Source organism: Triturus cristatus, chromosome 3_2 (assembly GCF_964204655.1).
Source record: "Triturus cristatus chromosome 3_2, aTriCri1.1, whole genome shotgun sequence".
Classification (NCBI taxonomy): Eukaryota; Metazoa; Chordata; class Amphibia; order Caudata; family Salamandridae; genus Triturus; species Triturus cristatus.
This window is the reverse complement of record NC_140584.1, coordinates 946,783,250-946,809,699: the sequence shown is the minus strand read 5'-3', so window position 1 is coordinate 946,809,699 and position 26,450 is coordinate 946,783,250. Positions and strand designations below refer to the sequence as shown.

The 26,450-nt window shown below is 47.7% G+C and overlaps 1 protein-coding gene across 3 annotated transcripts in view; it reads left to right on the top strand.

Annotated features, from left to right (window-relative positions):
* Positions 1-26,450, top strand: part of MYO19 (myosin XIX) — a 349,059-nt gene that overhangs the window by 125,270 nt on the left and 197,339 nt on the right. For all 3 annotated transcript variants that reach the window (XM_085649443.1, XM_085649445.1, XM_085649444.1), the window contains exons 9-11: positions 22,877-22,953; positions 24,487-24,577; positions 25,405-25,576. In XM_085649443.1, the coding sequence (XP_085505569.1) occupies positions 22,877-22,953; positions 24,487-24,577; positions 25,405-25,576 (340 nt within the window). The remainder of the gene's footprint in view (positions 1-22,876; positions 22,954-24,486; positions 24,578-25,404; positions 25,577-26,450) is intronic.

The window sequence follows — 26,450 nt, the reverse complement described above, 5'->3', positions numbered from 1 at the left end:
TTTGGAATAGAAAAATGTCAGAAAAAGGGCATTTCCCGCAAGAGTGTTTTTCTTTTTTGGATCCATTTCACAGGGAGGCAACTAAATAAAAGAAGGAAAGAGGTTGTGAACCGTTTCTTCAAGTTACGGTTTTCAGTAAGTGAGGAGCAAGACAGGAAGAGGGGGGGGGGCAGCTGCCAGCACAGAAAAGAAGAGGACTTTGCCCGAGTCCTATTCCTTCTCTGCTCGTCCACGAAAGCAAGCCGAGCCTTATCTGAATGCCTTTGTCCGCCCCCAAAATAGTGCCGCCTGGGGCGGCCCGCCCCCCCCTAGCTACGCCACTGGATTTAATGCACTTAAGTGGCCACTGCTGTTGTGCCTGCTGTCATTTTAAAGGCAGCCCTGCTTTGCAAGCTGCTTTTAAAATAAAACTGTGTCCAAATTCGACTTCGGAATTCAAAGTACACCCAAAGTCTTAAACTACCTTATTATTACATATAAATCGCCCCTATGGTCTAACCTATGTGCCCCAAGGGTAGGGTATAGTGTAATAAAAAGGAGGGACATAATAAAATGTTTTCTATGCCATGGTGATGCAAAAACTGCCAATTTTGTTTCCCCCCCCTCTAGTACATTAGCTCCTTAGTCTAACATGTGAAAACTTTATTAAACTTTAATAATGTCCAACTTTTGACAGGAGTGAGATAAAATATATTATATAATACTTTATTTCGGTTTATGCAAATCATAAAAGCAACACATACATAAATAATTAAAAGATTTAGCTGAGTAAAATACAATACACTTAAAACAAGATTACACTGGCGTTGGCCATAGGAAACATCCAATTGGGGAAAGCGCTGGGGCCAAACGGTGTACCTATTGAATTGTACAAACAAGCAGCAGAAAAATTCACACCACATATTCTTAGCATGTATGAGGCTAGCCTAGAGGCAGGAGAACTCCCCAGGGGCCAGCGGGTGGCGACAGTGGTCGCTATACCCAAGCCGGGTAAGCCGGCGCATGAATGCTCATCCTACTGGCCCATATCACTGCTCAATGCAGAGGCCAAAATACTTGCTAAAACGTTGGCCACTAGATTACAACCCCACCTCACAAAATTACACCCGGACCAGTCCGGTTTCATGCCCGGCCAAAACACAGCTCTCAATTTGAGATGCCGACGTGGGGCGTAATGGCCCGTATACCCACCATCCAGGAGGACGCTGTCATTCTATCCTTGGATGCTCATATGGGCTTTGATATGGTCGAGTGGCCTTTCCTCTTCGCCGTTCTTAGGCTTATGGGCTTGGCCCCGGCCCCAAGTTTTGTGCCTCGGTCCAGCTATTATACACTAAGCCTCTGGCACACGTAGTAGCCAGTGGCCGAATTTCGGCAGACTTTCCTCTTGGATGGGGCACACGACAAGGCTGCCCTTTGCCGCGGCTTCCATTCGTCCTTGTTCTGGAGACGCTGGCGGCCTGGATCAGAAGGGACCCGGTCACACTTGGGCTACGCTGGGCGGCGGGCTGGGACGACCGTATCTCCCTCTATGCTGATGGTATTCTACTATACATGGCATCTCCCAGGCGTTCGCTCTCCCGACTTCCGGATATATGTGAGGTGCATGGTAGATTCTCCGGCTATACCATTAATTGGGCCAAATATCTTCTATATGTGCTGAGCGACGCCCCACCGCAGCTCCCGGCGGGCTGTACGATACAGGTCGTGGAGGGGGAGTTTCAAATAATTGGGACTCCATATCACACCGAATCCCATGGACTTTATGGAAAAAAACTTAATGGAAACCTTAAAAAGGCTCCGCCGAGATACCAAACGTTGGCAAGAGCGGCACTTTTCAAGATTATGGCACTCCCTAGATTGCTCCACGCTCTGCAGAACTCCCGGTTCCCCCCTCCTACTTTAAGGCGATTGAAGCGGAAGTAACTAACCTTCTCTGGGACGGAAAACCAGCCCGTATAGCAATGCATAAATTGGTCAGGGAGTGGTACGATGGTGGAATCGCCCTCCTCAATATACAAGCATACTATTGGGCCTCCCAATTGATCGTGATTAACCAATGGCTCCACAGACCCCAAACGGAGCCTGTGTTCTGTATGGATAGACATGTTCTGGGAGAGGGTGGGGTCACTCTATACTAAGTCCTGGAAACACACCTTCCGGGGCCCACGGCGCGCACAGTGCAAATATGGCAAACAGCCTACAAAAAACTGTGCTGGGAAGGTATCCTAACACAACTGACTCTGCTCTGGGAAACCCCAAAACTGGGTAGGCTTAGGTGTAGTAAGGGCTTCAAACAATGGGACCTAATAGGAATCTCAAGAGTAGGAGATCTCTGGTGTAAGGGAGAGGTCATCACATTTACCCAGCTCCAAGAAAAATAGGAGATGGCACCTACCGAAATTTTCCGCTACACTCAAATCAAACATGCCCTTAAGGCGGCCATCCCCTCAGGTACTGTACTTCCAGAGGCCTCCTCGTTAGAGGACAGGCTCCTTACAGAATACATGGACAAGAAAGCCATTTCCCTAACCTCGTAAAATTATTAATAACCAACCAGACCCCACACAAACTCTTAAAGAGAAATGGCAAGCGGATATAGGTGAACTGGATGAGATGGATTGGCAGGAAGCACTCGCGTCCCAACGGGAGGTAGCGATACCCTCCAAATTGAAGCTGGAGCAGTTAAAAATACTTAATCAAATCTACTACACAAGCATAACAATGCATAAGATGGGGAACGCCACTGACCCACTTTGTCTCAGACAGTGTGGGGGGATTGGCACTTTTCTTCATACGCTGTGGGAATGCCAGAGATCGTGACATACAGAGGATCATTTATGCATACCATTTCCCAAGTAAGCGGGGTCACGGACACGCCAGAGCCCAAGTGGTGTATCCTTCATATCTGGGAACCTACGGATATTAACCACACAGCTCAAGACCGGGCAACATTAGGTATGATGTTTGCAAAACGCAATATCGCAAAACACTGGGGAATGCATGTGACTCCCACACATCATGAATGGTGTAATGATATGGAGGGCGCAATGGTGGCAGAGAAGGCAGTGTATATACACAGGGGGTGCCTGAAAAAATGGAAGCGGGTGTGGGGAAAGTAGAATGATTTCAGGGGAAATATCTGTGCGCCCTCTCCGGAAGAGTCAGAAAAGAACATTAGTGATTGAAACACAATGAGATGTTACACGCCATGATTTAAATTCAATGTAATGGGTTTTTTGTATCTTCAAGAGAATCAGTTTGTGTTGGAAAGCATGTTACTGTCAGTTTTAACTGATGAGCAGCTTGTTGTACATTTACGCATAAGCATAATAACATTTTTCAACAAAAAAATATATATATTACAATGTGCCCCCAAAATTAGTTAAAACGCTTTCCACTAGCAGCTAGAGCAAATAAAACAAGATAGGGTAGGTTACAGAGCATCTAGTGATGGAAGATTGTCATCATGAGCGAATGCAGCAATTAAAGCATGCCTTTCCCCCTCCCTTTCAATTCCCTTGTTCGATTTCTCCACGTCCAAGATAGAAACGTGGAAACAGCAAATGCAATGTATTCCTTAGTATCACATCTAAAAATTCGACTTGCTTCCTGATTATGAGATACGCCCATAAACTTGCAGATGGGAATAATTCACCTTCTTTGAGGCAGGGCATAAATTGGGCAGAAGAATGCGAAGTGGTTGTCTGTCTTGGGCGTCTTTGGGCAGTTTGGGGATGTTTAGTCTTTCTTGTCCAGTTTACTTGTAAAAGAATCCAAGGGCACAATGCCAAATCTAAACTTCATGCAGAGACTTTTTGCTTGGAGAGGGCTGATTCTGTCCAAGTACGGCTCAAAGGTAAAAAAAACAATTGTGACTTCAGAACTTCTCTGTGATGCTTCTCATTTTTTGCTCGTTCCAAATTTGCTGCAGCCTAAAATCCCAGAAGGTTTGTTTCAACTTAGTGAAAATACCTTTCTTTAGAGTAGCAGGGGAGTTCTGCACTTATGCCATCTTGATGGCTTCATTTAAACGTTTGATTTTACTCAACCATGGAGTGCGTACACTTTTGTTAACATTAATTCGTTCCATCATTGCTTCCCTGTATGGAGCCATTCTGTGGACCACAGACGCACCCACTATGTCAAAGGTTTTAGGAGTACAACGTGGTTAATTCTTATTCGTGAAAGATCAATAAGAATGGGTGTAAGGTGGGGGTGCTTTGGGGGAGGTTGAACAGTGATCTAATAAATTTGCTTTCAGTTTGTGTGAGCAAGGACACGTCAACACAGACTCAGAGCTCTGTCCCATATTTAGCCACTGCAATGATGGAGTCCCTATAAACTTCAAGGGTGGGTGTTACAGTGCCCGTGGAAGTAGACTTGAGTTTCTTGCCTATGGCAGATGCCCTTTGATGGAGGACCTTTTTGCTTTATCCAACCTGGGGGAACCACAGATAGATTATCTGACAGTCTATTGCCCAGGTAGTCAAAGCAATTGACTTGTTCAAGGGGCACCCCATCCTACCTCATCCTGCCTCTGTCGGACTGGTGCAGGTTCAGCATTGTGTGAAACAATGTACCCACTGCTCCACACTGCCGCAAGCAAGGTTGACTGTCCGTTTTTCCTATTTTTTGCATAATGTTACCCTGGTATAGTATATCCTATGGAGCACTTTAGGTTGCACGAGGCATAATTTAGAGGAGATCTCCACCTCCCTCAGGGATTCTAAGACCTCCTGCCAGTCCGTTGCATCTAATTCCCCCACATCTTTCTGCCATTTTTCCCGGAGATGCTGCGTTGGGTCAGGTTGGTTGTTAATAATTTTACGACATGTTAGGAATGTGACTTTTTTATCCATATGTTCTGTTAGAAGTCTGTCCTCGCATGGAGAGGCTTCAGAGAGGACAGTGTCAAGTGGGATGGTAGCTTCCAATGCGTGCTTGACCTGGAGCTAGCGAAACCTTTCTGTGAGTGCCATCTCATATTGGTCTAGAAGTTGAATGCATGTAATTACTTTTCCCTTGGCCCAGAGATCTCCCAATTTCGATATTCCTATGATGTCCCATTGCTTGCCGGTTTCGCAGAGGGGGGTTGCCTGCGTGATCTTATTGTCCCAGCCTAGCTTTCTAAGTACTGTGTGCCATATATGGATCATCTGCTTTGTCGGTCCTAGTAAGGCCGTTTTCTGGTCTTGTTATATAATGCTCGTCTTATCCCTCCCGTTCCCAGAACAAGTCTATCCAGGCGGTAAGCCGGGTCAGTGTGAGAGACAAGGAGCCATTGATTAATTACGGTCAATTAAGACGCCCAATAATACGTTTGTATATTTGGGCGCGCAATGCCACCGTTATACCAAGTTCTAAATAGTTTAGTCATAGCAATTTGTGCCAGTTTTCCATTCCAAAAATAGTTTGGTTACTTCTGCCTCTATTGCTCGGAAGTAGGATGGGGGGGACTAAGAATGGGGTATTATGCAGAGCGTAAAGAAATCTAGGAAGCTCCATCTTTTTGAAAAGCGCGGCTTTTCCTAGCAGTGTTAATGGTAAGGATTGCCAGTGTTTGGTGTCTCTACGTAGAAGATTTAGGGTCATGAAGTCCTCTGAATCCGAAGTAATATGGATCCCCAGATATTCAAAACTATCTTCCACTACCTTCACGTAGTCGGTGGCAGTCCCTTCGGAACATACAGAACTGATTCGCTCCAATTAATCGTGTACCCATAATGCTTTCCATATGTGTCACATATATTCAGGGGTGTTGATTTTTATTTGTTGAGACCGATGTTGTAGATAGGACGTGAACCATTTTAGAACTCTGCCATTGATACCAGTATGGTTCTTGAGTGTCTCAAGTAAAGCTTGATGATTTACTGTATCAAATGCTGCCGATAAGTCGAGTAGAATTTGGAGGTAGGAGTCCCCTTCATCCAAGGATCTGTGAATGTCATCTGCTATGTTAGGCATAGCAGTTTCTGTGCTACAACCGTTTTCTAAATCCTGATTGGAATGTGTCATGGTGGTTAAATTCATCTATGTGTTGGTTGAGTTGGAGCTATACGCACTTCTCAATAGCTCCCTTCGAAGCGACAGCTGCGCTTTCCAAATATCAAATCGGTCCCTGTTTTTTTGAGACTGGGTGTGATTTGGCCTAGTTGGAGGGAGTCCGGTATATGGACTGATGAGAGAGAGACGGACGATGATTTTGGTCCAGAACGGAGAGATAATGTGGTTGAGGTTTTGTATGAGAGTGGAAGTGAGGGGATCAGTAGTGTGGGATTTGGGATTCAAGTTCGCAGTTCTTTTGAAGACTTCTCCTTCTATCATAGGTTTGAAATCTGTCCAATTTGCATTGTTTTTTTTAGTTGTCTGAGATCTTTGATGTCTTTGAATTTTTGGAGGGGCACTCCGATCATTCATTGAATCTTGCAGCGGAGTTTTTGTGTTGGTATGTGTGTCAATGGGGCAGGCGCGCTGGGAAGCTCATTTTGTGTGAAGGATGATAAATTGTTTAATTTTTGCAACTTTGTCAGTGAAGAAGTTGGTAATTTCTTCACTGCGTTCCTTGGTGGCTATTAATTCGTGTTGGAGGAGAGGGTAGGTGGTTGATTAATTATGTTGAAGAGCTCCCTCAGTCTGTTCTTCGCATGGTCAAATTGGTTGAGAAAGAGTGGCTTTTTCCCAGAAGATGTGTTCTTTGAAGTAGAGCCGTTCTGATCTGAGGAGTGGGAGGTGTGCCAGTGAGGGGCTCTATCTTCATAACCTGTCAGTCAGTCTTAGTTGTCACCTCTCTTTGTTAAGGTCTGTGTTGAACCAGGATCTAGATTGTGTTATTCTAGATCTCTTTAGTTTGAACGGGCCATTTGAAAGAGGACCTCTGCCATCGTATTATGGGAGTTGAGGTCATCTACGGTGTGGGAGATAGATTGGGAATGTAATTGGGTGTTGATCCTGGATCCCATCTCAGTTTGTGGGATTTGTTTGATGTTCCTTGCCTAGTGCATGGGTTTGTTGGATGGGGCTGGGTCAGATCTGAGATAAGCCTTGAGATCGAACAGTATTAGGTGATGGTCCAACAAGTCAAGCGTTATGATGGATTGGAGGGAAGGGTGCTAGTCTCTAGTAATTATTGCATCAAGAATAGAGCCTTTTGTTGTGGGTCTGTTCATTAGAGGTACTTGAGGTAATTGATTTTAAGAAGGTTTGTTAGGTTACGGACTGAGGCGTCTTTGTCGTTCCAGTGCAGGTTGAAGTTGTCTAAGATCTGATAGAGACATCTAGCCGCAGATTCCTTACCTTTGAACTTCCAGGCGTAAGGCTGGTTCCGGAAGATTTTTCGCAGCAGTATCCCTGCGTGCCTGTAGGTGACGTCAGTCGACTCCGCATGACGGCGCCGTGTTCGTCGTCGTGACGTCCGCATCGTCAATATAACCGCCACTGCGGCGTTCTGACGTCAGTTATTTTCTTTCCGTGCCAGCCAGCGCCGATCCTTATAAGAAAGCTAACCCCTGTCATTTTTTGCCAGACTTTTTTCGACTTTTTGTCAACTCAGTTGGTGTGTTTTAGGAAATGTCAAGTAAGAAGACCTTTGGGTTCAAGCCGTGCTGTGCCTGTCATCGTGCCATGTAGATTACGGACACCCATTTGGTTTGTCTGCGGTGTCTGGAACGCGACCGCGACTCCAAGTCGTGTTCCGATTGCCAGGCCATGGCGCCGAAGGCTTTGAGGAAGTGGTCCCTAAAGCTTCTTGTGGCCCGGCGTCCATCACCTCAGAGGTCGCCTCGCCGATCTCGATCCCGGTCCTGATCTCGGTCGAGAGGAAGGTCCGAGAACCGCTCCGGCGATTCAAAGTCCTCTTCGTCGAAGTTGTCGAAGTCCAGTTAGAGGCACCACAAAAAGCTCAAGAAGTCGAAGTATGCTTCGACTTCGCTCTGCCCGTCCTGCGACATGGCCGAGTAACCTCGGCGCTCAAGGCCCGCTCCACAGAGCGGGAGCTTTGGTCTGCTCCGCGTTTCCCTCCGTTTCCGGAGCCGGGAGCGACTCCCACCCAACTCAAGGTATTTTATGATGCCATGTGCGTCCTATTTGGGTGGCCTGACCATGCCAGCGCGCCTTCTGAGCCCCGCAGGCTCAGATGATGGAGGGGCCCCTGTAGTTCCTGTGCTGGCGGCTCAGACCCCAGCTCCACGGCCTCTGAGCGGATCTGTTCCTGTACAGACGCCCGTCGCACCTCCAGAGCGACCTTCCCCGGTGTCGCATCCGGCGCCGAGGTCTTCGCCGACTGCAAGCGCCTCCCCAATCCTTATTCCTGACGACACGGAGCCGGTTGTGATCGTCCACCGACACCGACGGAGCCGTACGGCTCCATGTCGTTTTTTCTGCCCAATTCTGAAATGGTAGGAATAGAGGAAGAGGATTGGGAGGGGGAACTGTATCCCTTGGAAATTCCGCCTCAGCAATACCTGGACTGGTATGAGGAATTGGGTGACACCAGTAGTCTGGATACCTCCACAGATTTTGGCATGCTTTTCCCTCCTACCCTGGCTACGGAGTAGGGAACAACTTTTGCCATGGTGGTGCGTAGGGCTGCAGAGGTCCTTGACCTACAGCTTCCTACAGTGGCGGTCAAGACAAACGTCTTGACAGAGGTCCTGCAGCTTGGGGTTTCGAGCTTAGAACCCCTACTGCCCTTCAATGAGGGCTTGACAGACGTCCTTCGGGAAACATGGTCCAAGCCCAGTACAGGGGCTCCTGTGACTAGGATGATCGCCCGCCACCTTCGCCCCGCACCGGGGGGACTCACTTTTTCTCACCACCCACCCTACCCCCAAAAGCTTGGTAGTCCAAGCTTCCACGTTCCGAGGCGCATTCCCTTCCGCACCCCCGGACAGGTAATCCAGGAGGCTGGAGAACTTCGGGAAGAAAATGTTCTCCTCCAGCCTAGCGCTGTGGTCGGTGAACACCGCATGACTCTTGGGCCGTTACTCCCATTCTCTATGGAATACGGTTGCGCAGGGTCAGCCCAGAGTCTCAGAGGAGGACCGGGCTCTACTCTCCCAAGCGATATCCGATGGGAGAGACGCAGCTAAGTTGGCCATCCGATGTGCTTGGACACTACGTACTCGCTAGGTTGAGCAATTTCCACATCAGTGGCAGTTCGTCGCCACACCTCGTTGAGAACTTCTGGTTTTTCAGGGGTTGTCAAAGCCAACCTCAAGGACATGCCCTTTAATGGCTCTCGTCTTTTCAGAGACAAGGCGGATACTGCCTTTGAGCGCTTCAAGGACTCGAGGGCCAAGGCCAAGTCCTTGGGTCTCTCTACAGCCCCCCGGGCTGCATCTAGCTTTCGCTCCTTTCATGGCTATGGAAGGGGTTTCCAATGCTGCCAACCCTATTCTAGCCAGAAGGCCCCGCAAGTTCAGCAACCTCTGTGGGGCCGTGGACATGGCTCACCCTGGACCCGTGGGTCTGGGACTTGAAGTCGAGCCAAGCCACCATCCACTCCTCCACTGCAAAACCTTTCTAGTCCGATCCTCCAGGAACATTCTCGGCCAGTTGGTGGCAGAATACGCCATCACTTCCACCACTGACAAAGCATCACATCGGACAGGTGGGTACTGCCTTCGAGACTACGTCCTATCCTAGATATCAGAACCCTCAATTTCTTCCTCAAAAAGGAGAAAATCAAAATGCTCACCATTGCTCGGGTCCTGTCTGCCTTGGACCCAGGAGACTGAATGTTAGCGCTGGACTTGCAGGATGCCTGCTTTCATGTCCCCGTCCTGCCAGCCCATCGTCGCTACCTGCGGTTCACGGTAGGCCACGAGCAGAGGCCAGCGAACCTCCTGCATTTACTGGGGTTCACTATCAATGTGTCTAAGTCACACCTGACTCCCTCTCAGTTGCTTCTTTTCATTGGGGTGGTTCTGGACATGTGCAGTTTCGGGCCTATCCTCCCAAAAGCAGAGTCCAGGATATTCAGGCTGTGATACCGATGTTTCAGCCTCTCTCCTGGGTTCCGGTGAGACTGACTGAGGCTGTTGGTCTTCATGGCCTCCTGTATCCTGCTAGTAACCCATGCAAGGTGGCACATGGGGGCTCTGCAGTGGGACTTGAAGTTCCAATGAGCACAGCATTGAGAAAATCTTGTCGACCTGGTCCAGATTTCAGAGGGAACTGCAAAGATCTGCAGTGGTGGCTGTTGGACTGCGAGTGGTTCAACGGCAGACCCCTCTCCCTTCCCCACTCAGATCTCACAGTAGTGACAGACGCGTCTTTTCTGGGCTGGGGTGGCCATCTGGGGGAGGTGGAGATCAGAGGACTCTGGTCTCCGGTGGAAGCCCAGCTCCATATCTATCGGCTGGAGCTTTGGGCGATCCAACTGGCACTGAAAGCCTTTTTGCCATCTATAAAGGGAAGGCTTGTTCAAGTGTGCACAGACAACACTACTGCCATGTGTTTAAGCAACAAACAGGGCAGGGTGGGGTTGTGGACCCTTTGTCAAGAGGCCCTGCTCCCTTATCGGAAGTCCTCCTCTTTATACTTTCTTTGGCCCAGCAGGGCTCTGCTCTGGGCACCTTGAAGGGCTACCTTTCGGCCCTTTCTTCTTTTCTTCGGCTGCCTGATCAGCTTTCTTTGTTCAAATCTCCAATTGTGCAGAGATTTTTGAAGGGGTTAACCCATTTGTTTCCCCAGTCACCTTTCATCATGCCACCGGGGGACCTTAATTTGGTGCTCACCTTCTTGATGTGTGCACCATTTGAACCGCTGCATAACTGCCCTCTGCGGTTGCTCACCATCAAGACCGCTTTTTTGATGGCGATAACCTCTGCCAGGAGAGTCCGTGAGCTACAGCGCTTTCATCAAAGCCTCCTTACCTGACGACCTTTCCGGATAAGGTAGTAGTCCGGACTAGGGCATCTTTTCTTCCTTAGGTGATAACACCCTTCCATCTGGGACAGTCGGTTACCCCCTGCCCCCTTCTATGCGCCACCGCACCCTTCCAAGGAACGTCTGGACCCAAAAAGAGCATTGTCGTTCTACCTTTATTGAGCAAAAGAGTTCTCGGTAGATCACCAACTCTGTATTGGGTACGTGGGCGCAAAAAGAGGCCGTGCTGTCCAGAAGAGGACTATATCCAGATGGGTTATCCTCTGCATAAAAATCTGTTGTGCCTTAGCAAAGAAGGAGCCTTCTGAAGGGCTTAGGGCCCATTCCACCAGGGCAAAAGTGGCCACCACGCCTCTCTATCGTGGTGTTCCTGTCTCTGATATATGCCAAGCTGTCACGTGGGCATCTCTGCACGCGTTCACCAGACACTATTGTCTGGACTCCCATGTTTGCAGAGTGGGCCTTTTTGGTCGCTCTGTTTTACAGGATTTTCTTGTCTGAATCGCTCCGCAGTCTCTCATCCTGGGATGTTATTGCTTGGGTAGCTGTTCAAAGGTATGGAATCTGCGGCTAGATGTCTTTATGAGATGGACAAGTTACTTACCTTTGGTAACACCTTATCTGGTAGAGACATTATCTAGTTGCAGATTCCTTACCGACGCACCCATCCTCCTCGCACTGCGGAATTGGCTTTAAGTGTCAGGGATGTTTCCCCGCAGGGCCCTAGCTGTTTGCTTTTTTAACACACTATGGTCAGTCACTTCATGGCTCAGTGCTTCTGGTGTGGAAAGTCGTGAAAAGTAGTGATGTCAGCACGCCGGAGTGGCAGTTATATTGACGACGCGGATGTCATAACAACGTGACGCGGATGTCACAACGACGTAACGCGAAGTCACCCGACGCCACCTACCGGCACGCAGGGGTACTGCTACGTAAAATCTTCCGGATACAACCTAATGCCTGGAAGTTCAAAGATAAGGAATCTGTGGCTAGATCATGTCTCTACCAGATAAGGTGTTACCGAAGGTAAGTAACTTGTCCAACACTTCGATGGAGTCAATTGGAGAAAACAGTGCTATTAGGTGTGAGTTCTTGGGTGAAGAGTAAGCGATCTCTAGGTGGGTGAGAGATGGTGTGGAATTTTATAGGAGAGCTACCTTTTGTCACAAGTTCGATGCCAGGGTTTTCTAAGGTTGAGTCATTTGTAGACTCGAGTTTCTTTTTTGCGTATGATTGCTAGCCCGCCCCTATTCGTCCAGTTAAGTCCCGTCTAATAAGGGAAAAGCCAGGTTGTGTGAGCAGGTCTAGAATAGGGGTTGAGTGATCGTTAAGCTAGGTTTTCGTTAGGAATGCAATGTTGATTCCATCAGCTAGTGTAGGTCCAGCTATTTCAGTGCGTGTTTAACTGCTGATCTGCATGCAGGTTAGGGAGCTAGGCATATTATTTGTAGGATGTAGTGTCTGGATAGTAGTGTATTGAGCCGAAGGTCTGGGAGATATATTAGCTTGAGGGATTCTGTTAGTGCACATGATTACTGGGATTCGGACTGAGGCTTGGGGAGCACTTGAGTATTTATGCAGTATGATTCGTTGAGTGCCTCTACTTCAGTTATAAATAGTAGGTTGAGAGCTCAGTAGGGTCTGTGGGACAAGCGGCGCATGGGAATGGATGTCTGGCCAGTGTGTCGGCTGTTGTTATGGGGAGTTCATTTCTCCATTCTTGGAGAGGATTTGTGAGTTAATTTGGCCTGGATCGCGAGGTCGTTTTTTAAATGACAAATGTCTTTGGCTTGAGAGTCTAGTTTTTGTTCAATTCGACTAAGAAACAGGATAAGTATGTCAGGGAAAGTTCCTGCTCTGTATGTGGGTGAACATGCAGTGAGTACCGTGTCAACGGAAGGCGTGTGATCTTCAATAGAGTGGAGGCCGGTGTTTTTTTTTTTTTTTGTTTAAAATTTTTATTAGAAACCGTTGGTACACAGTAAAATACAGACAAGGGCCTACAACCTCCAGGGCCGGCCGCTATAGAGCCTGAGGGCCCGCAGTGCAACGCCACACATTCAAATGAACCAGAGGCAAAGCTCCCGGCAGTTCGTGGGCACATGTAACAGGCCGTGGCCATAGGCCAGTAGCAATCGGAATGAACAGTTTCCTTTTTTATTAAATATAAAACACACTCAAGGCAATGAGAGTCCGAAATAGCAGCGTGCTCTTCCCAGGACGGGGAACAACGTACAGTGTCTAAAGCAGTTCTTGTCTGGAAGAGGTAGAGGGGGGCAACGGGAGAACAAAGCATGGAACACACCTCACACCATCCCGCAGAATGCGTGGCTAGGGGGACAAAGCAATATCGACCTCTAATAGCAGAGGCGGGGTGCAGATACGTCCTCGATATAAATTCCATGGACCCCATACCTTAGTCCACTTCCCTGGCTTGCCTCTCGCCACATACACCGTCTTTTCCCTAAACATACACCAGTCCATATTCTCCTTCCATACCTCGATCGTGGGCGGCCTCGGGGAGCCCCACAGCTGTGCAATGTTACGCTTAGCCACCATGTACCCCAAGGTCACCCACTGCGTCTGTGCCGCATTACAATCATTCGGTTCCCAGACATTCAACAAACACCTCCTAGCCTCTGGTAACAGAGCAACGTGCGTGACCTCCTCCATTACGGTGTGGATACCGTTCCAAAATCGCACAACCTCCGAACATTCCCATAACATATGGAGAAAGGAACCCGACAGGCCACATCCACGCTTACACAGTCCATCCATCGAGTAACCCATACGCAGCAACCCGGGCCCCGTGACATACACTCTATGAAGGATCTTCAGCTGTACGAATCGTAAGCGGGCCGGGATCGCCACCTCTTTCGGGGAGGCCACCGCCGATACCCAGTCCTCATCGTCCAGTTCCAAGCCATCGCCCGTCCATGCCTCCCGCAGACGGAGCAGCAAGTCCGCGCGATCATTAATGAGTTTCTTATAAATCAGCGAAATAGTGCTGTCGGGCACATAGCCATCCAACACTCTATCCTCCAGTGGGGAATACTCGGGGATAGCAGCAACGTCTGGAAAGACCGAACACCGCGCATGGTAGACTTGAGCATACCGGAAGTACTCTCTATCGTTTAATTTATATTCAGTTTTAAGCATTTCAAACGTTTTGAAAGACCCCTTCGCCCAAAGATCACCCACCTTACATATACCAATCATATCCCATTTCTCAAAGCCTTTCGATCTCCACAAACAGCCCAACCGCCCAGAGGCATACAACGGCGTCGCCCGAGTCAAGCGATCCCTCCACCCCATCGCAGCATTCGCCGCGTGCCACACACGTACCGCTACCTGCGTGGGTCCTGTCAACTGCGTGTCCGGGGTCACCGAGTACAGCGCCCTATTGTAGTCCCCACCCGGGAGCAGAAATGTATCCATCTCGAAGGCCGGATTCAAGGCAGGACCGTATATCCCGTGGTTCACCGCCGCCAACTGAGACGCCCAATAGTATCGTTTAATATCGGGGAGGCCGACCCCCCCCATCGTACCAAGGGAGCGTCAACTTGGCGAGAGCAATCCGCGTCCGCCCGTCCCAAAACAGTTGGCGCTGAAGACCCTCCACCTCCCGGAAATAACGGGCCGGCACGACATCTAGAGTATTTTGCAAAGCGTACAAGAAGCGAGGTAGTGACATCATTTTAAACAATGCCGCCCGTCCGAGTGGCGAGAGCGGAAGTCGTCGCCACCTCGCGACGTCGGCCTTCAATCGCTGGAGGGGAGGGAGAAGGTTTCGCTCATAGCGGACCGCGGGATCCCGTGAGATAAAGATTCCCAAATATTTGAACCCCAGGGTAGCAATCTGGATAGGACAATCCCGTGGTAGGAGGGGGGGCCTCACCCGAGAGGACGTAAACACACGATTTGGCCCAGTTGATGACCAGGCCGGAGTTGCGACCAAAGGAATTCAGGACGTCCACCAATACAATTAGCGACTGTCGGGGAGAGGTGAGATACAGAAGGATGTCATCCGCGTAAAGGGAGACACGGTCTTCAAACTCCGGCGTCCATCTAATGCCTCGCAACGACGGCTCCCAACGCAACCAGGCGGCGAGAGGCTCCAGAGAAAGTGCAAAGAGAAGGGGTGATAACGGACATCCCTGCCGCGTACCTCTCCCCAGTGCGAAGGGAGCCGATACCCTACCATTCACCACCACCACCAGTAATTTTAACCAACCAATAAACTCTGGGCCGAACCCAAATTTCGCCAACACGGCCCAAATATATGGCCACTCCAAAGTGTCGAACGCCATAGTAGCATCTAAAGATGCCAAAATGTCCGGCTCACGTATAAATTCCGCTCTAGCAAGCACGCCGTGCAACCGCCTCAAATTTAGAGCAGTATTCCGATGAGGTATGAAACCGGACTGATCCTGATGAATCAAGTCGCCCACGACCCGAACCAGTCGATTAGCCAATACCTTGGCCAGAATTTTGGGTTCTGCGTTCAACAGCGAAATGGGCCTATAGGAGGCGCAGCGATCTCGCGGCTTCCCCTCTTTGTGTATCACAACTATGTTGGCGAGGCGTTGGTCAGGGGGGAGGAAGCCCGCCGCACGCGCCGCGAAAAACATGTCCCGAAGATGTGGCGCTATCTTATCGGGACGCAACTTATATAGTTCGATGGGAAGACCATTAGGACCCACAGCTTTACCCGATGCGATCGAGCGAGTGGCCAGAGTGATCTCATCTGACGACAACTTCGCCTCCATCAATACTGCATCAGCCTCCGATAGGGTTGGCAATGCAATGTCTCTAAGCAACAGATGAGAATCCTCCTCCGAACGCACCGAAACCGGAGAGTAGACCCCGCGGAAATGAGCCGCGAAGCAGTCAACGATCTCCACCGGGTCAGTCACACGCACTCCATCCATTCTCTCCACAACGGGCACCACCCTGCTCGCTCTCTCCTTCTTATCCAAGCAATCAACTTTCCGGCCTTATCCCCCACATCATACAGTCGTCCTTGCTGCTCTCTACTCATCCCTTTAGCAGCTTCCGTGACTAGCGCTCTATAATCTGATTGTTTGAGGCTGAGAACATGCACTTTCTCATCAGTAACTCCCCGCTCCAAGTCCTTCTCCATTTCAGCTATTTCAGTTTCCAGGCGAACCACCTCTGCTCTCTCGCACCTCTTAGCATGGGAGATAAGGGACAAGGCCTGCCCCCTGATCACCACCTTATAAGCCTCCCAAAGGGAGACGGCCGACGGCACCGACCCCACATTATCATTAAAGTAGTGATCAGTGGACTTGACCAGTTCCGCGCGGATCTTAGGGTTACGTAGATACCAGGGGCTAATGGGTGCCACTCTCCCCTCTGCCCCAGGGACAACCTTCAGTTGCAACCATATGGGGGAATGATCAGAAATACCTCGGGCTAAATGACGCACCTCCCCAATCATCCCAGCTTGGATCGCCGGCATAAGCATGTAATCAAGTCTCGAGAGACTCCCATGGGCCCCCGAGTGAAATGTATATTGCGCCTGACCCGGGTGCATCAATCTCCAGCAATCTACAAGTCCCAAGGTGTTCAAAAAGCCACCCAACTAGGCCTGAGCCCTAGGGAGCTCCCTGGGGGGGTGACGGTCTCCAACCCAGAGACAACGACATTAAAGTCACCCCCATACACCAGAACCCCCCAGGGAGTCCCAGGACCAAACGCCCCAAATCAGCAAATGTAGCCGTCTGTAACCCCGGAGGCACATACACAGCGACGAGCGAGATAGTCCTACCCTCCCATCTCCCCACCAGTGCCACATAGCGCCCCCTATCATCGTGAAGCACCTCATCAACTTCCAATGGGAGAGAGGCCCTAACCAAAATGCCCACTCCCCTAGAGCCAGACGTGAAACCAGAGTGAGCGGCAAGGCGATAGCCCCTCCTATTTAGGGCATGGAAGGAGTTCCCAATCACGTGTCTCTCCTGCAGGAAAACAATGTCGGGCGAAATCCGCTTCAAAAACTGCAGCACCACCCCGCGCTTGATCCTGTCCCCAAGTCCATTCACATTCCACGAAAGGATTCTCAATCCCCTATCCCCCATCCCACTCCCGTGCAGGACACCCACATCCCGGAAAGCACAACCCGGATAAGTCAGCAGAGAACTTCATATTGCCTTGCGAAACAAACAAACAATCCCCAACAACCCCCCTCCCCCACAATCCCAAAACCACAACTCCCCCCTCCCTGCACCCCTGCTTGAGCCCGAACAGCCCCCCCAACTCGCAGTGTGCTTGTCGCCCTAAGATATACCACAAAAAGAACCCCAGAAGGAGGAAAGGACCCCAATAAGCTCCCCACAACCCCCGTGCATTTGAAGGGCATATTGTGCCAATCTAGGGTCCAGTTGAGCCAAGGTCACCAGTTCAGTCCATCACCAGGAACCAAGTTCTAGTCCTGCTTCACCAAATCCCGTCCGCTCTCCGCCATCCGACTGTCTCGATCTTGTCCCCGAGGCAGGGCATCCAACCAGTCTCCAGCCGCCTCCGGCCGGTCGAAAAAGTGGGAACGACCCTGGAACTCAACCCGCAGCCTCGCCGGGAATAACATCGCATATTTCAGCTCCATGTCCCTCAAGCGCCGTTTGACACCCAAAAATCCCAGCCGCCGTTTCTGGACCACTTGCGTGAAGTCCGAGTAAAAGCTGACATTGGAGTTCTCAAACTTCAGCAGTCCGGTAACCCTCGACGCCTGAAGGATAGCATCCCTATCCCGAAAGTTGAAGAGTCGGGCGATTATAGGCCGCGGGGGAGCACCCACCTTGGGCGCACCACCCGGAATCCTGTGGGCCCGCTCCACCGCAAAAAACTTGCTCAGTCCCTTGGGCGCGAGATGATTGGTCACCAGATCCTCAACCAAAAGATCCGCAGCAGATTCCTCCGATCTTTCCGGCACTCCAATGATACGGACATTGTTCCGTCTAGCCCTGCTTTCAGAGTCCTCAAGTCGACGGTCCGTCAGATCACTGGCTAGCCGCAACCTACGGACCTCCGTCTGCAGGGCGGCCACGTCCACAGTTAGACTCGACGCCGCTTGACTCAAGGAGTCGACCCGCTCGTTAGTTTTGGACAGGTCTGCCCTGACCAAATTCACATCGATCAGGACCGCGTCCAGTTTATGAGCCAGGGTATCAAACTGCTGACCCACAGCGGTCTTCATCTCCTCAATGGCGCCCATGACGTCCAGCAGGGTCAATTCCGACGATGGGCCGGAGACCTCCTTAGACCTCTCGGGCGATTTATGCGAGCCACCAGGGGATCCCTTTGCCTGCGCATATCGATCCATGTTATTGACCTGGGTATAGGCACCCCTCCGGGTTGACTTGGGTTTCGACTTGTCTCCGTCTAGTCTCGCCGCCATCATCCGGAGGCCACCAAGGCCGGCACCCGTCCGCACCAGAAGGGACCAAGTAGCCAATTCAATTGAGCACAGCCGTCGCCGACAGTCAGCCCATATATAATCCGAGAGTCAGGCCAGACACTTCGCCGTCCGCGCCCCTCTGAAACACCAGAGTCTCTCGGCCGATAGTTGAGAGCAAGCTTGAAAACAAAAGTGAAAGTGCGGGGTCCGTGGCAGGGCAAGCCCAGCCAGCCGCTGTTGTTCACTTCGTACCCGGGCACTTCACCAGCTCGAGATCGGGACCAAGGCAAGAGCAGGCCGCAAACTTCAGAGTGCAACCATTCCGGGTCCCGGCGTCCGATCTGAAATTGGAAAACGGGTGGTCCCTCAGCGCAAGTTCATCTGCAAAAGCCCGTCAAGTAAACCAGGATTAAGTCAGGATAGACGTGGGAGGTTGCGGAGGCCCTCGAGAGCCGTAAGCCTACGCGGCCATCTTGGTTGCGCGCTAGGCTCCTCCCGGTGTTTTTAAGGTTGGAGGTGGAAAGGGTTAGTTTGGGCTGAGTGTGTTCCACATTGAGTGTCAGTGAGGAGTTCAAGGGGGGGGTTCAGTGGTGGATAAAGTTAGGTTAGGACGGGTGCTTTTGTAATCGATATGCACGTCAAGGGGGTGTGTTTCAGTGTGGCTGGTATATAGGATGGTTGAACTGCTGCTTTCCCTACTGAGGCATGTGATAGGGGTAGAGATTCTAGTGCATCGTGTGGTAGAGGAGTCCGAGGGGCAGACAGGCTCGAAGTTCACGGTCCGGGGTAGAAATGAGGGGGGTGCAAGGGGAACAGGACCATCTTGTGACAGTAAGGTGAAAAATGACGAGAAGGGTCGGTCAAAGATGGTGAGATGATGGTTTGTCGCTTGAATTAGTATGTTCACCGTTCTGAAGATAGATATGTAGATCTAAAGCTTTGAGAGGGGGCGGTGGTGAGTTTAGTGCCATAAGGAATTTTTATTGTTTTCGTAAGATGAAGCTGAAGGAAGATGTTGTTTCTCCATTTTGCAATGCATTTTGAATAGAAAATTAAGTAAATTTTCATGTTTCCATTGCTCGCGCTGTAGTTGGTATCAGCTATTAGCTTCTCTGGATGTTTTCTGAGAAGGTTGTGATTGAACGTATTTATTTCATTGTTTGAGGATATTTTTGGATATTTTGTGCTCCAGGAGTTAAGGCCGTATCTTTCAAGTGCGGTTTCATTCAATTGAATGTACTATACCTGCAATATGTTGCAAACTGCTTACTTAAAACTGTAACCAAAACAAGTACAAGTTACACTTTAATTTTGAACTGTGTTCATACAAGTAATTTACTAATGAAAGGTATTTTTATGCTTACCTGTACCAGGCTTGCTTGGTTCTAGAAATAAAACAGTATATTTTTTTGTATACAAAACAATTGGCCTAGAATTCAGTTCTTGAGTGTGTGGATTCATTTGCTGACTGAGTGTGTACATTAAATGCTTTAAACTGTCCTCTGATACTGCCTTTCTGCTCGACCAAGCTACCACTTTAGAGAGTAAGGTTCCATCTAACTTTAACCTCTGCCAAACCTCTGGAGACCCTTGGACTCTATACACACTGTACCTCACTTTGGTGCAGTATATATAGAACCAGTATCTTACACTACCCGTATATTTGGGATGGCGAGTAGAGTCAGCCTTTGCCCTTGGTGTCTGGGAATTATTATTAAGGTTCATTACCAAAGCCAGTAGTCTATCCTTTTTGTCTTTAAGGGTCTTGGACAGCCTACCAATATGGTCTCTCAAATCCTTGATCTCTTTTTTTAAACATGGCTAACTGCAAGTGTGTAGATTCTTGCTCGTCTGGAGTCCTTGTGCTTCAAACAGATGAGTACATTTGATGGCTGTAATGGGAATTTCGGTGGCCAGGACCAGGGGATGAACTCCAAGTGAAGTTAGGGGCTAGTAGCAGGGGGTGGCTGCGGGTCTGTAGATATTTTATTACTAGCTTGAGTTGCTGGGCGAATACTCCTAGGAATATCCCCCTGTCGACCCTTCCCTGGTTTGTCCCCCTTAGCCTTTGGGCCTAACAGCCCTTCCAGCTCCTGAATTAGAACATCTATTTTGTCAGGAGTACAATTTTCCTCTGAATGTCTGTTTCTTTTTTGCTTTTCCTAGGTCAGATGTTTTTCGTTGGCCTTGCGTTTTACCATTGTGGCCTGTGGGAGGGAACTTCTACAGCTTTAAGAGTAATATTAGCCTAGAAAAAGATTACACAGAGAAGACTGTGGTAATTTCAAGCCTTATACCCCTTAATCTCAGCTAGAGACGTAGTATCCAACTATAATCATTCTACAAGATGAACCAACAGCAAGTGTTTATTGTACTCTTTTCTATAACTCCAAACTATCTAGTACACACAATTGTAACTAAATTGACCGTGTTGTGCGTTTCGTGTACTATTGGGTACTATCACAGGGCCCTTTACAACTGGAACTCTGGCAGGCTAAACAATTTAACAATATCAGGACGTGAAGGCAGGATACTGAGACGTGCTTTATAGCGCTTTGGCAGGCACAGGTGAGGGGAGTTGACGGGGGCTGCCTCTTGGGGCCCTGTGCATGATGGCCAGTGAAACCCCCATGGGGCAAATTGTCCAATAACCTCCGGGGCAGGCTACTGAGGCGTGCTTTGTAGAACTTTGGCAGGCAGTAGTGAGGGGAGTTGACAAGGCCTCCATCTCATTGCATCCCTGCATTTTGCTAGTACTAGCAAGAGTGCCGTGAGCTTTCATTCCAAGGGGGGCAAATTGCTCACCCATCCCAGCAAGGTTATTAACAGGGTTAGTGTTAATAGTGTGGCCCTGATGATCCCCTCTATTAGCTTTCATTATGCATCCATGTCTGCTAGGCTAGATGGAGGAAACCTGCCCTGTTTTCACAGCAGCCTCTGCAGTTTGAAGATTGCCGAAGTCGTATTTTGTGTAGCCTTTTGTCCCGGGTCTCGTATGTAGAGGGTAACATCATCAGCATAAAGTGACACTGCTTGTCATCCAGCTGAAAAGCTTACTCCCCTGTGTTTGATGTTGTCGCAATAGTGCTGCAATAGGCTTCATTGCTGTTGCAAACAGGATTGGTAAAAGGGGTCAACCCTGCTGGTGTGCGCCTCTTGCTATATTTATCATGGCTGGCATTATGCCGTTCTGCTTGGTTCACGCACCTGGTGCGGCATATAGCAGTTTGATCCATCTAATTGTGGACAAAAGGCTACTCCTCTCAGCAGTCGAAAGAGTGAATTCCAATTTAGGGAGGAAAATCGCTTTCCCCAGGTCACTGATGTATTATCGCAAACGAGTCTGCAGGTTATGTGGTGTGAATCTTCCAGGTATAAAACACAATTGTTCGTGTCTAACCAGGCAGGGCAAGAGGAGCAGTATTCGATTGGCCAGTATTTTATTCCCAGTATTAATGAGGGACAACAGCTGATAGGAATCCAGGATGTTTGAGGTTTTACTGGGTTTAAGTATAAAATTCATTAGTGACCCTCAAAGAGCTGGGGGTAAGATTCCCTTATTAAAGGCCTCTCCATCTACCTAAAGAAGCCTAGGTGCCTGCAGTGGTGCAGATTTTTAGTGAACTGTTGTGGCAACCCGTCTGGCCCGGGGACCTTGTTGTTTGGTAAGCTGTGAGTTAAAGTTATCTATTCTACTCTAATGGGCTTGTCTAATAATTGTCTGTGCACTGCTAGCTAAGGATATTGTGTCAAGGAAGGTATCTAATTCAGCTTCATGTGTTGCATTTGCTCATTATAGAACCGCATACTAATTTTGGGATGCAGCTGGTGTGTGTTGTAGACTGCACTGTAACTCCATTATCAGTCTTAATTTCTGTTATCCCCAAGTCTGCTCTCTACTGACCTGAGCGTTGCCAGAGTCTTATTCGGCCTGCCGCCCTTTCCGTATGTCTTGGCTTTTGCTTCTTCACCTAAAAAGTTAAGTTCCCTCTGTGCCACTACTTGATATTCCTCTAGATTTGCTTGCGTCATTGCCAGCAATGCTGTCGAGCCCTCCACTGCATACCGTGTCTCTATCATTCTCCATCCACCCGCCAGCTTCGCCAGTCCATTTCTGATGTCCGTTCGAACCCCCGTTTTCTTGCTGATGTTGACACCTCTAATGACCACGTCGTATGCCTCCTACAGTGTAGCCAGGCTATTTACTGTTTTTCATTTAGTGTAAAGTATGTTTCTCTCCTTTGTAACATTTCCTCTCTAAATATTCTGTCTGTTAGTGCTTCATGCGGCAAACTCCATGAAAACACCCTATGCGCTTGCCCCGGGATAGCCATTTCCTAGAGCATCAATGAGTGATACGATAACGTCCTGGGAAAGTGTTCAACTTTTGTTGTCCACTCTCCGGCCTCGGATGTCGAGACAGTAGCCAGCTACACAAACTTACCTGGTGAAGGTGCAGGGGCCTTAATATTCAATAAGGGGGCCATCCACATCTGATTTTGGAGTTATATCGACAATTTGTTTATTTATTTTATTATATATATATATATATTTCTTTTTTTTTTACAGAGGATCGTTTTGAGGTGACCAGAGATGCGATGCTTCACTTGGGCATTGACTGTGACAAACAGAAAAATATTTTTAAGGTATGTATAACTATGTTTGAAATATTTAGGCAGATACTGCTTTTCCATGAATTATCATCATTAGACAAAGACATGTTCACTGTAGATTTATTATCTCAAACTGGCGAAGGGCTGATTAAGTATATTTTTTAATTAGTCCTCATTTGATCAGTTGATTTTACTCTGAAGCAAGACTGGTTTTACCGTTGTAAGACAGTCAACCCAACATTGTCATGCAACAGGCCAACGGTTTGTGAACTGTAAGTCAGTAAAAGGCTGTTACATGGATGTTGCAATATTCTTAAATCAATTGTAAGTCATAAGAAACTTGGTGATAAATACTGATGTGGTAGGTAGCGTCATCGTACTGTCCAACCTGTATTACTTATTGAAAATGGGGCTTGCTTCTCAAATGTTTGTGAACCTGTGCTCTAGACTTTAGTTCTTGGTCGCTTTCGATATTGATGCAGGCTAACTGGATTTCATTTAGGAAAGATGGTATTTCTGGCAAAGATTTGTTATTGTGATAGTCCTTTGGCCTTGGTTGTCAAGCATCGTCTGGTTCTTCAAAATAGGGAATGTGTGGTGTATTGTGAAACAGATTACTATTTAGTCACTGGTATGATATTAATGGTAACTATATTATGGAGTTTTATAGAGCACAGATATATTGCCTTCCAGCTACTTCTGATTACTTGGTTAAAGGTGATGAAATCTCACCAAAACGTGTTGGTAAATTTAAGTTGGGGTTATCATTGAGGCCTAGTGCAGTCTGAAACTGAGTTTGGGGATTCACGTTTGTTATTCAGTGCCTCTTGGCTGGCTTTTCCTTTTATCTAAAATTGTTCGGGTCGCAACACTTTTTTTTTTTTTTCCCCTTCATGAACTCCCTGGGATTGTCTGGCGATGAATGGTTTTGGACTGCTGACACTGCTAGACTTTTGCGCCAAAGTTTCTTCATAAGCAATGGTGTGTGGGGCCTCCAGCACTTTCTCTATCTTGTCTAAAGTCCATTGAAAGCATCCATGACTTGTTATATATCCAGGAGTTGGATGCAGGGTGTTCTGTGCTATTAGGTAAGCATATTTTTAACATTTGAATTCTGTTGAGCAGATCACATTATTTTTTGTCGATGTTAGTTTCTTTCATTTTATCTAGCGAGATACCATAAGTAGTGCACAGGCTTTTGAATTTATTCCTGAGCTGCACTGGTAGCCGGTTTAGGGCTTTTAGCACAGGCTTTGTGTGGTCCCATCTCTTTATTCTCAGTATGACGGCCTAGTTTTGACGCATAAATAATTGGAATGAGGTGCAAAAGTACTTTCTTTGTGAAAGATGATACCTCAACTTTTGACTTTGCATTGATGTAAGAGGGCCCTAATCTTAACGGCCAATTTAAAGGATGCAATTTGTCTTTTGTCCTGCCCACTGGCAAGATTCTAGATTGTTATTCATACAATTTCAAATTCACATGACAGTTAAAATAAAATGGGAGGTAGTTACAGACAACATGTTACTTGACTATTCACATGCCATATCTGTTTTTCGTTCCAGCTGTTGGCGGGGCTCCTACATCTCGGAAATATACAGTTTGAAGATCCAGTTGATGAATCTCAACCATGTGATCCACAATCCAATTCTAAAAGTAAGACTCAGATCGAAATTAACAACTTTATTACGTTTTGCTGTCTTTCAGGCCAACTGTAATTCTATTTTTGTAGTGCTTCTCATGTTCTGTGTTATTATTTAATGATGGTTAGCCAGAGAATATATAGTGGAAGGGTCCTCTTTGCATCTCTGAGCCAGACTAAAATGTCCCCCTTACCTAAACTTGTATTCCCACTGATACTAAGGCCAAATATTGGCCATTTAGATAATAGCCTGTGTGTTTAGAACACCAAAAGCATAACCGATATATTGGACCATAACCATGCATCGCTGGAAACTGTGTCAAAGCCTGTAATGAGGCCATACACTTCTGCACTATTCTCTCCTGCATTCTCTAGCAACCTCTGACCTATTTCCTATATATATGTGAGCATATTTGAAGGGTCTGTGTGAATGTACGGTTGCTAAATCACAAGTATTCATGTTACTAAACAAGGCTAGCAGCTTATCACTTTAACACAACCTACTCTATCCATATGGTGTTAAAATAATATAATGTTGGAAACTAGCACTCTAGGTTTACAGGAGTATCCAGCAGATGATGGTGTTTTCCTATGTTGTGACTGGCTAGGGTTTGGAGTCGGAGTTACTTGATCAAGAGAAAATCGCACATATTTTCCTCGTGTGTATCCAGACTAAGCACTAAAATGACACCTTATTTGTGCAGGATGTACAAGACCTCCATAGTTTATAATCACTTGATATGTTTGCTTTGAAGAGTTTTAGTATTTGCAAAGTACCTTCATTTTTTACTCTCTAAACCTTTCTGATTTTAATGCATTATCTTGTATTGCCTTTAATAAGGTTTTATTGCAACTGCTGCCAGTTTGCTGAATGTTTCAGTGGACGATCTACTTGAAAAGTTGCGAGTTCGAACTATAACTGCAGGAAAACAGCAACAAGTCTTCATGAAGCCATGTTCTAAGTCTGAATGTGCAATGAGGAGAGATTGTCTGGCCAAAGTTATCTATGCCAAGTAAGTAATATATGTGCCTTTCATTGGTAGTCATGATTTATCAGTTATATTTTCTCCTTATTTTATATTGCACATCCTTGCTGCAAGGTTAAAAAAGGGATGTCGCAAACTCCCTCTTACTGTGCCTTCACATTGATGAGCATAAGAGTCCAAATTCCTGTGCCAGTCCTCAGATGGCTTCTGTTATATTTTACTTACCACATAACTAGTGGAATAACTAGTGGAATGAATTTAGGAGAGCAATGAAGCGTCTTCCTTTGTTGAATGAGAGGGCCAATAATCTGGTAACTAATTTGAGCTGTGAACTTTTTTTCTTTTTGTGAATTGATTTCACTACATGTCTGTAGCAGTGGCTGAAGTCTCTCATGATCACCTGAACTGTCTACAGACGTTCTTCAGGATCTCCAGCACAGTCGTAGGACCGCCCCAGCTCAGGCATTTGTGAACTCCAGGCTTCTGTGCTTCCACACAATTTACCTTCCTTAACCGCCACCAACCTAAGTGGTTGACTAACAGTGGGAAGCTGACATTACACTATGATCCAGCTATAACATTGTCTAAGGAAACAAATTGATTGAAGCTGAGGACCATCTCTTGCCTTCTGGGGGCAGAACATTAAATGAAAGGCAAGCCTGTGTGGTGCGTATTTGCTGAAAGCACCAACCACATTGCAAGGCAAAGCCAACTGAAAAAAGTCCTGTTTGGTTTCATTAGCATTAGAAAATTTTTCATTAGCCACACCTACAAAAATGGCTATTGGATTCAGAGAGTATTTAATTCTTATTCCCTAATCATTATTACAAATCTGCATTAGAAAAGCACTTGGTTATATTATAGCACTTTATAATGTATAACTTAAGTTTGGCAATAGCGA